The following is a 14799-nucleotide window of genomic DNA, read 5'->3' on the forward strand; positions in this document are numbered from 1 at the left end:
GCGGATTCCCGTTCTGGCCAGTCTGCCGCATGACGCGGTGGCGGCAGGGGCTGCCGCCTCCCACCGTGGCGGCAGGTGCCACGTGTCGCCCGACGCGCCTGCCGCCACGGCCGAGGGGGTCTTTCTTGTCAATTTCATTCGAAGGGGGTCTTTTTTAGCAATTCTGTTGGGCAGGTGGTCTCTTTTGACAAAAAATCAAACGCCAAAACCCCGCCTCAAAAACCACCCAAAGCCATGGCCACCCGACCCAAGACCAGCAGAGCTCCACCACCACCACCCGCCGCGGCAGCGAGCAGAGCAGCAGCAGCAGCAGCAGAACCCACCTCTCACCTCTCACTCCTCCCCCTCCCCCATCGACTGCGATGATGGAGATTCCACCACGCGCGCCCGCATAACCCAGCCGCCCACTCTTTTCATCCCCCTCCCTCCTCCTCCCCCCTCTGTTCTCCGAGCGAGCTTGAATCTTGGGGAGGGAAACGATGGCCAAGGCGGAGAAGCTGGTGGTGGAGGTGGTGGCGGCGCACAACCTGATGCCCAAGGACGGGCAGGGCTCCTCGTCGGCCTACGTGGAGGTGGAGTTCGAGCACCAGAAGCGCCGCACCCGGCCGCGCCCCCGGGAGCTCAACCCCCTCTGGAACGAGCGCCTCGTCTTCCCCGTCGCCGACCCCGACGACCTCCCCTACCGCGCCATCGACGTCGGCGTCTACAACGACCGCGCCGCCGCCGCCTCCGGGAATAGCCCCCACGGCCGCAACTTCCTCGGCAAGGTCCGCGTCCCGGCCGCCGGCGTGCCCGCGCCAGGGGAGCCGGTTGTGCCGCAGCTCTTCACGCTCGAGAAGCGGAGCTTGTTCTCGCATATCCGCGGTGAGATCACGCTCAAGATTTACCGCGCCGGCGCCGGGGCCGGCGAGATGGTCGCCAAGGGCAAGCAGGAGAAGCCCGCCAAGGCGGTGGTGACTGGCCCCGAGGTCGTCGCCGCGCCGCCTGTGAATGGCGGCAAGAAGCACCAGCAGCAGCAGCAGCACCAGCACAAGCGCCAGCAGCCGGTTGTGGCCGCGCGGCCGCATCAGCCGGCGCAGCAGCCGCAGCAGCCCATGGACGTCATGCCGCAGCCCCAGCCGGCGGCCATGAAGCCGGTCATGCTCGCCGACCACTACCCCGTCCCGGCCATGTTCCCCGGCGGGCCCGCGGACTTCTCCCTCAAGGAGACGCGGCCACACCTCGGCGGCGGCCTGACGGCCGACAAGGCGAGCGCCACCTACGACCTGGTCGAGCAGATGCAGTACCTGTACGTGCGCGTAGTGCGCGCGCGCGGCGTGGCCACGCCCGGCGAGGCCGTCGCGGAGGTCAAGCTCGGGAACTACCGCGGCGTCACGCCGCCGGCCGCCGCGCACCAGTGGGACCAGGTCTTCGCCTTCTCCAAGGAGACCATCCAGTCCTCCTTCGTCGAGGTGTTCGTGCGCGCCCGCGGCAGCGACGACCAGGTCGGCCGCATCTGGTTCGACCTCTCCGAGGTGCCCCGCCGCGCGCCGCCCGACAGCACGCTGGCGCCGCAGTGGTACGCCATGGAGGACCGCAAGGGCGAGCGCGGCAGCGTGGAGGTGATGGTCGCCGTGTGGTACGGCACCCAGGCCGACGAGGCCTTCGCCGAGGCGTGGCACTCCAAGGCCGCCGGCGTCCAGGGCCACGGCCCCCTGGGATCCATCAAGTCCAAGGTCTACGTCGCCCCCAAGCTCTGGTACCTCCGCGTGTCCGTCATCGAGGCGCAGGACCTGCTTCCCATGGACAAGGGGCCCATGGCGATGGGCCGGTACCCGGAGCTCTTCGTGCGCGCGCAGATCGGGAGCCAGATGCTGCGCACACGTGCGTCACCGATCATGGCGAACCGGGGGCCGACGAGCCCGTTCTGGAACGAAGACCTCATGTTTGTGGTTGCCGAGCCATTCGAGGAGTTCTTGGTGGTGTCTCTGGAGGATCATCTGTCGCCGGGCAGGGACGACATCCTCGGCCGCCTCGTCGTCCCGGTGACTGCCATTGAGAGGCGCTGGGATGAGAAGCTTGTTGTCTCCAGGTGGTTCGGGCTGGACCGCGGCAACGGCGGCGGCAATGTCGCCGCCAACAATCCGAACAACAGGTTCGGGAGCCGGGTGCATCTCCGGCTAAGCCTCGACGGCGGCTACCATGTTCTGGATGAGGCAACGGCGTACAGCAGTGACCTCCGGCCGACGGCGAAGCAGCTGTGGTACCCGCACGTCGGGGTGCTCGAGCTCGGCGTTCTCGGTGCCACCGGACTGATACCGATGAAGGGCCGGGCCGATGGCAGGGGCGCGACGGCGGACTCGTACTGCGTCGCGAAGTATGGGCAGAAGTGGATCCGCACGCGCACCGTCGTCGACTCGGTGTGCCCCCGCTGGAACGAGCAGTACACCTGGGAGGTGTTCGACCCCTGCACCGTCATCACCGTCGGCGTGTTCGACAACTGCCATGTCGACAAGCCGGCGGCGTCAGGGAACAACAACACCACGGTGGCTGTCCGTGACAACTGCATCGGCAAGGTCCGCATCAGGCTCTCGACATTGGAGACCGACAGGGTGTACACTCATGCCTACCCTCTGCTCATGCTGCATCCCTCCGGCGTTAAGAAGATGGGGGAGCTCCACCTGGCCGTGCGCTTCTGCTCTAGCAATGCCGGCAACATGTACCATGCCTACGCCCGCCCGATGCTCCCCAAGATGCACTACGTGGAGCCGCTGCTGGTGCGGCAGGTCGAGAGCCTGCGGTTCCAGGCCACGAGCGTCGTCGCCGCCCGGCTCGGCCGCACCGAGCCGCCGCTCGGCAAGGAGGTCGTGGAGTACATGTTGGACCACCGCTCGCACCTGTGGAGCATGCGGCGCAGCAAGGCCAACTTCTTCCGCCTCGTCTCCGTGCTCTCCGGCGTGATGGCGGTCGGGCGGTGGTTCGAGCTGGTGCGCTCCTGGCACTACCCGGTGCACTCGTGCGTGGCCGTGTTCACGTTCCTGGTGTTCGTCCTGATGCCGGAGCTGATCCTGCCTACGGCGTTCCTGGTGATGGCCTTCACCGGGCTGTGGCGGTACCGCGTGCGGCCGAGGCACCCGCCGCACATGGACATGCGGCTGTCCCACGCGGACGCGGCCACCGGCGACGAGCTGGACGAGGAGTTCGACACGTTCCCGTCGAGCCGCGGCGACGTGGTGCGCTTCAGGTACGACCGGCTCCGCAGCGTGGCCGGGAGGGTGCAGACGGTGGTGGGCGACATCGCGACGCAGGGCGAGCGGATGCAGGCGGTGCTCAGCTGGCGCGACCCGAGGGCGACGATGCTCTTCTCCGTCGCCTGCGTGGCTGCCGCGGTCATCGCCTACGCCGTGCCGATGAAGCTGCTGGTCGGGCTGTGGGGCCTCTACGCCATGCGCCCGCCGAGGTTCCGCAGCCGGATGCCGTCCCCGCTCATGAACTTCTTCCGGAGGCTGCCGTCCAAGGCCGATATCCTGCTATGATCTCAATCTCTGCAGCTGCAAAATTGGTGACTCTAACCTTGCGACCGATTCAGTTAGTGGTTTGGTTATTTTGGAGGGGAGTGGATGATGCTTGGAAGGAATGTAGTGGCAAGAAACAAACTTGTATGCCTTCTGTAGGTGGTGCCTGGTATGCTAGTTGCTTAGCTTAATTGCTGTTAGTGTTAGTTAGTGTATCCTGCTGGTTTGTGTGGTGGTAGCAACAGCAGAAGTAGAAGAAGAAGACTTGTGGTAAGCCCAGTGATGGTGCTGTTCTTCTAGTCCCAGTTTCAGACTTTCAGCTGTGCAAGGACTAAGTTCAGTAGTTGGCAGTTTAATCTATTATGTGATGATGAAAGAAGGGTTAATTAAGTTCAGTACATTGCTGTTAATCTGTGTCATGATGATGATGTGTTGATGAAACGGCCAGGTTTAATCTACAATTGAAAAACTGGTGTTATGAAATGTATGGTGTTCATTTTATTCCATTATAGCAGTAGCAGAGTAGCAGACTTGTTGCAGTCATTGTTTCACTTGTGCAAAGGCTGAGTTCAGTCAATGGCAGATAATCTATGTCATGATGATTAGTTGATGAACCAACCAGGTTTAATCCATGATGAGCCGCAGATGTCTGGATGAAGTAATAGTAAATGTTTGGTCTGTACTTCTAAGACCGGGAATGATGCCTCTCACGTGCATGTGTGTTGTTGCTTTTGTTCACTGGTGAGAATAAAAATCTTGTGTTTGGAGTTGAGGCATGTGGCGCCTCTCTTTGTCTCAGTTTGTCTCCACAGTATGTTCCCACGTGATTGGAGGCTTAAACTAATGGTACAGGGAATTCTTGCTTACGGTCTGAAGTTTGAACATGCAAGTGTTATGTCTTCTTTCTGTTAACTGTCCATGATCTACAGAGAAATGATATCCACTACTTGCCTGGTTACTGAAAGCTGTTCTTGTCTAGTGCCAGTGGTTACTGAATACAGATTCTAGAAAAAAATGCCATCTTGTATGAACTCAGAACATGCAAAGAGGTCCAATTGTCTTGTGTTAGTGGTTACTGCAAGTACTAACTAATCCGTGTCATCTGTTGAAGCAATCAGAGCAAAGAAAAGTGGCATCTTTATGATCCTGAAAATTCAGAATGTTGCAGCTCATGAGAACTTGGCTAAACTACTGGCGTCCATATTTGCCTTTCTAAATTCAAAAGTAAAACTACAATTAAAAGCTAAAGCTCTATGTTTGGTTTCAGTGATGATTGCTCCATAAGATCCTCTGCTACCTTCCTCAATGTCCTTGATCGCCTGTTTTGAATCCAAAGCTAAGATGAAATTGTGCAGCATCACATCTTGGGCTAAAGATAAACCCTCGCGGCATGCTACCGCATCCAGCATCTTGTGCTGAAGTGGTAAGGGGAACCAGCCCCTGGTGGGATGGTGCGCCCCCCTTGGGCCCCCTTTACGCCTAGGGTTGGAAACCCTAGGGGTGGGGGCGCCCCACTTGGCTTGGGGGGCAAGCCTCCCCCCTTGCCCCCCCTTGAGATCCAATCTCTAGGGGGCTCGCGCCCCCCTGGCCCCTATATAAAGAGGGGGGAGGGAGGTCAGCCGCACCCAAGTCTCTGGCGCCTCCCTCTTCCTCTGCAACACCTCTTCCTCTCGTAGAGCTTGGCGAAGCCCTGCCGAGATCGCCGCTGCTTCCACCACCACGTTGTCGTGCTGCTGGATCTCCATAAACCTCTCCCTCCCCTTGCTGGATCAAGAAGGAGGAGACGTCTTCCCCAACCATACGTGTGTTGAACATGGAGGTGCCGTCCGTTCTGCACTAGGATCATCGGTGATTTGGATCACGACGAGTACGACTCCCTCAACCCCGTTCTCTTGAACGCTTCCGCGCGATCTACAAGGGCATGTAGATGCACTCCTCTATATCGTTGCTAGATGACTCCATAGATTGATCTTGGTGAAGCGTAGAATTTTTTTATTTTCTGCAACGTTCCCCAACAGTGGCATCATGAGCTAGGTCTATGAGTAGTTTCTATGCACGAGTAGAACACAAACTTGTTGTGGGCGTAGATGTTGTCAATTTTCTTGCCACTACTAGTCTTATGTTACTTCGGCGGCATCGTGGGATGAAGCGGCCCGGACCGACCTTACACGTACGCTTACGTGAGACAGGTTCCACCGACTGACATGCACTAGTTGCATAAGGTGGCTAGCGGGTGTCTATCTCTCCTACTTTAGTTGGAGTGGATTCGATGAAAAGGGTCCTTATGAAGGGTAAATAGAAATTGGCATATCACGTTGCGGTTTTACGTAGGTAAGAAAGGTTCTTGCTAGAAACCTATAGAAGCCACGTAAAAACATGCAACAACAATTAGAGGACGTCTAACTTGTTTTTGCAGCATATGCCTTGTGATGTGATATGGCCAAAAGGATGTGATGAATGATATATGTGATGTATGAGATTGATCATGTTCTTGTAATAGGAATCACGACTTGCATGTCGATGAGTATGACAACCGGCAGGAGCCATAGGAGTTGTCTTTATTTTTTGTATGACCTGCGTGTCATTGAATAACGTCATGTAAATTACTTTACTTTATTGCTAAACACGTTAGCCATAGAAGTAGAAGTAATCGTTGGCGTGACAACTTCATGCAGACACGATGATGGAGATCATGATGATGGAGATCATGGTGTCATGCCGGTGACGAAGATGATCATGACGCCCCGGAGATGGAGATCAAAGGAGCAATATGATATTGGCCATATCATGTCACTATTTGATTGCATGTGATGTTTATCATGTTTTGCTTCTTTTTGCTTAGTACGACGGTAGTAAATAAGATGATACCTTATAATAATTTCAAGAAAGTGTTCCCCCTAACTGTGCGCCATTGTGAAAGTTCGTTGTTTCGAAGCACCACGTGATGATCGGGTGTGATAGATTCCAACGTTCACATACAACGGGTGTAAGACAGATTTACACATGCAAAACACTTAGGTTGACTTGACGAGCCTAGCATGTACAAACATGGCCTGGGAACACAAGAGACCAAAATGTCGAACATGAGTCGTATGGAAGATACGATCAACATGGAGATGTTCACCGATGATGACTAGTCCGTCTCACGTGATGATCGGACACGGTCTAGTTGAGTCGGATGATGTATCACTTAGATGACCAGATGGATGTCTAATCTAAGTGGGAGTTCATTAAATAATTGGATTATATGAACTTAATTATCATGAACTTAGTCTAAAAACCTTTGCAAAATGTCTTGGAGATCAAATGGCCAACGCTCATGTCAACCTCAACTTCAACGCGTTCCTAGAAAAAACCAAGCTGAAAGATGATGGCAGCAACTATTCGGACTGGGTTCAGAACCTCAGGATCATCCTCATAGCTGCCAAGAAAGCATATGTCCTAGAAGGACCACTAGGTGAAGCACCCATCCCAGAGAACCAAGACGTTATGAACGCTTGGCAGTCACGTGCTAATGATTACTCCCTCGTTCAGCGCGGCATGCTTTACAGCTTAGAATCGGGGCTCCAAAAGCGTTTTGAGCAACATGGAGCATATGAGATGTTCGAAGAGCTGAAAATGGTTTTCCAAGCTCATGCCCGGGTCGAGAGATATGAAGTCTCCGACAAGTTCTACAATTGTAAGATGTAGGAAAATAGTTCTGTCAGTGAGCACATACTCAAAATGTCTGGGTTGCACAACCGCTTGTCCCAGCTGGAGATTAACCTCCCGGACGAGGCGGTCATTGACAGAATCCTTCAGTCGCTCCCACCTAGCTACAAGAGCTTTGTGATGAACTACAATATGCAAGGGATGGTGAAAACTATTCCTAAAGTATTTTCAATGCTGAAGTCAGCAGAGGTGGAAATCAAAAAGGAACATCAAGTATTGATGGTCAATAAAACCACTAGTTTCAAGAATTGCAAGGAAAAGGGACACTGGAAGCGGAACTGCCCCAAATACTTAGCGGACAAGAAGGCCGGCAACACCAAAGGTACATGTGATATACATGTAATTGATGTGTACCTTACCAGTACTCGTAGTAGCTCCTGGGTATTTGATACCAGTGCGGTTGCTCATATTTGTAACTCAAAGCAGGAGCTGCAGAATAAGCGGAGACTAGCGAAGGACGAGGTGACGATGCGCGTCGGGAATGGTTCCAAGGTCGATGTGATCGCCGTCGGTACGCTACCTCTACATTTACATACGGGATTAGTTTTAAACCTCAATAATTGTTATTTAGTGCCAGCTTTGAGCATGAACATTGTATCTGGATCTCGTTTAATGCGAGATGGCTACTCATTTAAATCCGAGAATAATGGTTGTTCTATTTATATGAGAGATATGTTTTATGGTCATGCCCCTCTGGTCAATGGTTTATTCTTAATGAATCTCGAACGTGATGTTACACATATTCATAGTGTGAATACCAAAAGATGTAAAGTTGATAACGATAGTCCCACATACTTGTGGCACTGCCGCCTTGGTCACATTGGTGTCAAATGTATGAAGAAGCTTCATGCCGATGGACTTTTGGAGTCTCTTGATTACGAATCATTTGACACGTGCGAACCATGCCTTATGGGCAAAATGACCAAGACTCCGTTCTCCGGAATAATGAGCGAGCAACCAACTTATTGGAAATCATACATACTGATGTGTGTTGTCCAATGAGCGTTGAGGCTCGCGGAGGATATCGTTATGTTCTCACTCTCACTGACGACTTGAGTAGATATGGGTATGTCTACTTGATGAAACACAAGTCTGAGACCTTTTAAAAGTTCAAGGAATTTCAGAATGAGGTAGAGAATCAACGTGACCGAAAGATAAAGTTCTTACGATCAGATCGTGGGGGAGAATATTTAAGTCACGAATTTGGTACACACTTAAGGAAATGTGGAATCGTTTCACAACTCACGCCGCCTGGAACACCTCAGCATAACAGTGTGTCCGAACGTCATAATCGCACTCTATGGATATGGTGGGATCTATGGTGTCACTCATCGATTTACCGCTATCATTTTGGGGATACGCTCTAGAGACAGCTACATTCACTTTAAATAGGGCACCGTCTAAATTCGTTGAGACGACACCGTATGAATTATGGTTTGGGAAAAAACCTAAGCTGTCGTTTCTAAAAGTTAGGGGATGCGATGCTTATGTCAAGAAACTTCAACTGAAAAGCTCGAACCCAAGTCGAAAAAATGCATCTTCATAGGATACCCTAAGGAAACCATTGGGTATACCTTCTACCTTAGATCCGAAGGCAAAATCTTTGTTGCCAAGAATGGGTCCTTTCTAGAGAAAGAATTTCTCTCGAAAGAAGTAAGTGGGAGGAAAGTGGAACTTGATGAAGTACTACCTCTTGAAAGTAGCGCAGCTCAGGAAGATGTTCCTGTGGTGCCTGCACTGACTAGAGAGGAAACTAATGATGATGATCAAGGTACTTCGGATCAAGTTACTACTGAACTTCGTAGGTCCACGAGGACACGTTCCACACCAGAGTGGTATGGCAACCCCGTCCTGGAAATCATGTTGTTAGACAACAACGAACCTTCGAACTATGAAGAATCAATGGCGGGCCCAGATTCCAACAAATGGCTTGAAGCCATGCAATCCGAGATAGGATCCATGTATGAAAACAAATTATGGACTTTGACAGACTTGCCCGATGATTGGTGAGCGATAGAAAACAAATGGATCTTTAAGAAGAAGACAGACGTGGATGGTAATGTTACCATCTATAAAGCTCGACTTGTCGCTAAGGGTTATCGACAAGTTCAAGGGGTTGACTACGATGAGACTTTCTCTCCCGTAGCGAAGCTGAAGTCCGTCCGAATCATGTTAGCAATTGCCGCATACTATGCTTATGAGATATGGCAAATGGACGTCAAAACGACATTCCTTAACGGTCATCTTAAGGAAGAACTGTATATGATGCAGTCGGAGGGTTTTGTCGATCCTAAGAATGCTAACAAGGTATGCAAGCTCTAGCGCTCCATCTATGGACTAGTGCAAGCATCTCGGAGTTGGAACATTCGCTTTAATGAAATGATCAAAGCGTTTGGGTTTATGCAGACTTATGGAGAAGCCTGCATTTACAAGAAAGTGAGTGGGAGCTTTGTAGCATTTCTCATATTATATGTGGATGACATACTTTTGATGGGAAATGATATAGAACTTTTGGACAGCATTAAGGCCTACTTGAATAAGTGTTTTTCAATGAAGGACCTTGGAGAAGCTGCTTACATATTAGGCATCAAGATCTATAGAGATAGATCGAAATGCGTCATAGGTCTTTCACAAAGCACATACCTTGATAAGATATTGAAGAAGTTCAATATGGATCGGTCCAAGAAAGGGTTCTTGCCTGTGTTGCAAGGTGTGAAATTGAGCTCGGCTCAATGTCCGACCACGGCAGAAGATAGAGAAAAGATGAGTGTCGTCCCCTATGCCTCAGCCATAGAGTCTATCATGTATGCCATGACGTGTACCATACCTGATGTAAACATGCCGTAAGTTTGGTAGGAAGGTACCAAAGTAATCCCGGCATGGAACACTGGACAGCGGTCAAGAATATCCTGAAGTACCTGAAAAGGACTAAGGACATGTTTCTCGTATATGGAGGTGACAAAGAGCTCGTCGTAAAGGGTTACATCAACGCTAGCTTCAACACAGATCTGGATGACTCTAAGTCACAAACCGGATACGTGTATATTTTGAATGGTGGGGCAGTAAGCTGGTGCAGTTGCAAGCAAAGCGTGGTGGCGGTATCTACATGTGAAGCGGAGTACATGGCAGCCTCGGAGGTGCATGAAGCAATATGGGTGAAGGAGTTCATCACCGACCTAGGAGTCATACCCAATGCGTCGGGGCCGATAACACTCTTCTGTGACAACACTGGAGCTATTGCCCTAGCCAAGGACCCCAGGTTTCACAAGAAGACCAGGCACATCAAGCGTCGCTTCAACTCCATTCGTGAAAATGTTCAAGATGGAGACGTAGATATTTGCAAAGTGCATACAGATCTGAATGTCGCAGATCCGTTGACTAAACCTCTTCCGCGAGCAAAACATGATCAACACCAGAACTCTATGGGTGTTCGATTCATCACAATGTAACTAGATTATTGACTCTAGTGCAAGTGGGAGACTGTTGGAAATATGCCCTAGAGGCAATAATAAAATGGTTATTATTATATTTCCTTGTTCATGATAATTGTCTTTTATTCATGCTATAATTGTGTTATCCGGAAATCGTAATACATGTGTGAATACATAGACCACAACATGTCCCTAGTGAGCCTCTAGTTGACTAGCTCGTTTATCAATAGATGGTCACGGTTTCTAGACCATGGACATTGGATGTCATTGATAACGGGATCACATCATTGGGAGAATGATGTGATGGACAAGACCCAATCCTAAGCATAACATAAGATCGTGTAGTTCGTTTGCTAGAGCTTTTTCAATGTCAAGTATCATTTCCTTAGACCATGAGATCGTGTAACTCCCGGATGCCGTAGGAGTGCTTTGGGTGTACCAAACGTCACAACGTAACTGGGTGGCTATAAAGGTATACTACAGGTATCTCCGAAAGTATCTGTTGGGTTGACACGGATCGAGACTGGGATTTGTCACTCCGTATGACGGAGAGGTATCTTTGGGCCCACTCGGTAATGCATCATCATAATGAGCTCAAAGTGACTAAGTGGTTGGTCACGGGATCATGCATTACGGTACGAGTAAAGTGACTTGCCGGTAACGAGATTGAACGAGGTATTGGTATACCGACGATCGAATCTCGGGCAAGTAACGCACCGATTGACAAAGGGAATTGTATACGGGATTACTTGAATCCTTGACTTCGTGGTTCATCCGATGAGATCATCGAGGAGCATGTGCGAGCCAACATGGGTATCCAGATCCCGCTGTTGGTTATTGGCCGGAGAGTCGTCTCGGTCATGTCTGCATGTCTCCCGAACCCATAGGGTCTACACACTTAAGGTCCAGTGACGCTAGGGTTGTAGAGATACTAGTATGCGGTAACTCGAAAGTTGTTCGGAGTCCCGGATGAGATCCCGGACGTCACGAGGAGTTCCGTAATGGCCCGGAGGTGAAGAATCATATAGAGGAAGTCCAGTTTCGGCCATCGCGAATGTTTTGGGGGTCACCGGTATTGTACCGGGACCACCGGAAGGGTCCCGGGGGTCCACCGGGTGGGGCCACCTATCCCGGAGGGCCCCATGGGCTGAAGTGGTAAGGGGAACCAGCCCTTGGTGGGCTGGTGCGCCCCCCCTTGGGCTCCCTTTGCGCCTAGGGTTGGAAAACCTAGGGGTGGGGGCACCCCACTTGGCTTGGGGGGCAAGCCACCCCCCTTGGCCGCCGCCCCCCCTTGAGATCCAATATCTAGGGGGTCGGCGCCCCCCTTGACCCCTATATAAAGAGGGGGGAGGGAGGGCAGCCGCACCCAAGTCTCTGGCGCCTCCCTCTCCCTCTGCAACACCTTTCCCTCTCGTAGAGCTTGGCTAAGCCCTGCCGAGATCGCCGCTGCTTCCACCACCACGCCGTCGTGCTGCTGGATCTCCATCAACCTCTCCCTCCCCTTGCTGGATCAAGAAAGAGGAGACGTCTTCCCCAACCGTACGTGTGTTGAACGCGGAGGTGCCGTCCGTTCTGCACTAGGATCATCAGTGATTTGGATCACGACGAGTACGACTCCCTCAACCCCGTTCTCTTGAACGCTTCCGCGCGATCTACAAGGGTACGTAGATGCACTCCTCTATCTCGTTGCTATATGACTCCATAGATTGATCTTGGTGAAGCGTAGAATTTTTTTATTTTCTGCAACGTTCCCCAACAACCAGCTGTATGATCCGACTCAAACCAAGGAGGTGCTGCAGCGCTTCGAGCTGGCCATTCGTACGGATGATGGAGAGTTCTGCCATGGTGAGGAGGCGTCGCGGAGGGCGTGAGGTGGCCGGCTCGGTGTGGCGGAAAGGTGTGGCGTGCTAGGCCGCTGTGGCGAGTTGCTGGTCGTCGTCGCGGCCAGCTACAAATGAACACGACAAAACATTTAGGCCCTCTTTGATTTTAGGAATTTCAGAACGTAGGAACAGGAAAAATACAGGGTTTGGATGGCATGTCCATCTGAATTCTATAGGATTAGCATATAGTCTTTGATGCCAGAGGAAAAACAAAGAAATTGTAAAAAGAAGTTGGAGTGGATGCTTGATTTCTAATGAAATGTAGTACACTTCACTAGCTATGCCCGCGCGGCGACACGCCGCGCCCCATCAATACAATACGTGTGTCGTGGTATTTTTATTTTGTGTGAGAATTTAGACCCAAAAAAATACTTTTATGCACATATGTTTGTAGTCACGGAAACGAAAGTCATGCATTGAAGTAATTTAAAAAATATACATTTATCATTACCACATTTATATAGAAAGAAACACTCCAGAAATTTTGGAAGAAGCGGTGTCGAGAGTCTCAACACAACCACACCTTACGATTTTAGCGCGGGACGCAACTACGTGCATGAGAACATGTGGTCATATCATGCATCCATGCACACGTGGTCATATCATGTATCACGTTAGTTATCATGCAAAAGGTAGCAATGTAAGAAGCAAACCGACTGATCTCTACACCCACTGAGGGCATTTACAATGGGAGAGGGGCGCTTTTTTGGGTGCTTAGAACATTATAAAAAAATTAACCAAGGAAGAAGCGCCGATGGAGAAGTCTGCCTACTGGAGCACTACCATAGTCGGTTAAGGATCTGATGCGCTCGTTAGAAAGGATCACGTGAAAAAAAAGGAGGCCAGGCACCCGATGACTGGCTTGGCATCCATGCCAGCTAGAATCCTGGGAACGTTCAGTATTTTTACGAAACGACCAGCAATTGGAACATAGCACCTGGATTGTAGATACCCTCAACAGCAAAACATGGATCACACATCAACAAACAATTGGCAATCCACCCAAGAAAATGTGCCCAACAAAATCCTTGAATAATTCAACATAGATTAGTCCAATGAACACAAACAGAAGTTCAAACACAAAAGCCTCTTCGAAAAAGCGAATCAAAGATATACATATTCATCGAATGGTAAAATAAATTTTAGACAAACAAATACCATTTTGTAAATAATAACCAAATGGAGAAAACAGGAGCACAAATAAAAGAAACAAAATGGTACAATATGTGATTTCAGTAAAAAAATGTAGAAGTTTTCGCTAACCAAATAAATCAATTGTATAATCAATTAACTAAATAGAGAGTCAAAGATAGACAGATTCATCGAGTGGTAGAAGATTCATCAACTGGTAGAATACAATTTCGACAGATAATTACATACCAATTTAAAATAATAGCAAAATGGGAAAAATGTGCAGCACAAGTAAAACAAATAAACTGGTTACGATTTCAGTAAAAAAAATGTTGGTAGAAGTTATTTCACTAACTAAATGAAGCAATTGTATAATCAATTAAGTGCAAATAGGCATTGAACAATCAGTTGTATCAAGTAATACTCCTATTATGAGAGAAATTGATACTTAGTGGAAGAGATCCATGAATGTTTACAGCAATCTCCAGATCAGATTCAGACTTGGGGGAAAATCATGTCTAGAAACTACATTTTATACCAATTTATTTAAGGAAGACCATACGTGTTCAAGATTGTCTATTATCTAAGCACTAAGCAAGTTTGGAGCATGATTTTGCCGAAACCTCCACAAATGTCATTTCATCATAAAAATTGGCACGCATGTGAAAGATACATAAATGTTTGTTGCCAAAAAGTTTCAGATTTTTTTGATTTCTAAAAGATTGATTTTACTGTAGCAAAGGGTGCATGTGAGCTCGAGCTCACATACTCCATGCCCCTATACATGCACATACACACGTATATATAACACACGTATATATAACTTCTAGAGTTGTAATCGCACAAGGAATAAATAAAGTAAACAACAGCCACGTAACATGCCCATGTTTTTTTTCTTCAAAGAAGTGTCAGGAGCTCTGTCATTTCTATTAAGATGAGTAAGAAATAGTACATAATCAGACTACAAATACGGCAGGCTTTAGAAAGCACATGAAAAGCGGCACCGATTAAAGAAAACGATATAGTCAAAACGACAACGACAAGAGAGGGAAGCACACAGAAGAAACAATGTCGTAGCTCGTACGGACTGTTCCCCAACCAGCAAAAAACACTAAACTTACCAAGCAAAACTGTACGCTAGTTCAAAAA

At 49.8% G+C, this 14799-nt stretch overlaps 1 protein-coding gene across 1 annotated transcript; it reads left to right on the forward strand.

Annotated features, from left to right (window-relative positions):
• The first annotated feature begins 260 nt into the window (after positions 1-260).
• Positions 261-3889, forward strand: LOC119325923 (FT-interacting protein 3-like). Its single transcript, XM_037599646.1, has one exon. It carries the CDS (start codon positions 480-482, stop codon positions 3513-3515), a length of 3036 nt encoding a protein of 1011 aa, XP_037455543.1. The 5' UTR covers positions 261-479; the 3' UTR covers positions 3516-3889.
• Positions 3890-14799: the final 10910 nt, after the last annotated feature.

This window comes from Triticum dicoccoides, chromosome 6B, assembly GCF_002162155.2.
Source record: "Triticum dicoccoides isolate Atlit2015 ecotype Zavitan chromosome 6B, WEW_v2.0, whole genome shotgun sequence".
NCBI lineage: Eukaryota > Viridiplantae > Streptophyta > Magnoliopsida > Poales > Poaceae > Triticum > Triticum dicoccoides.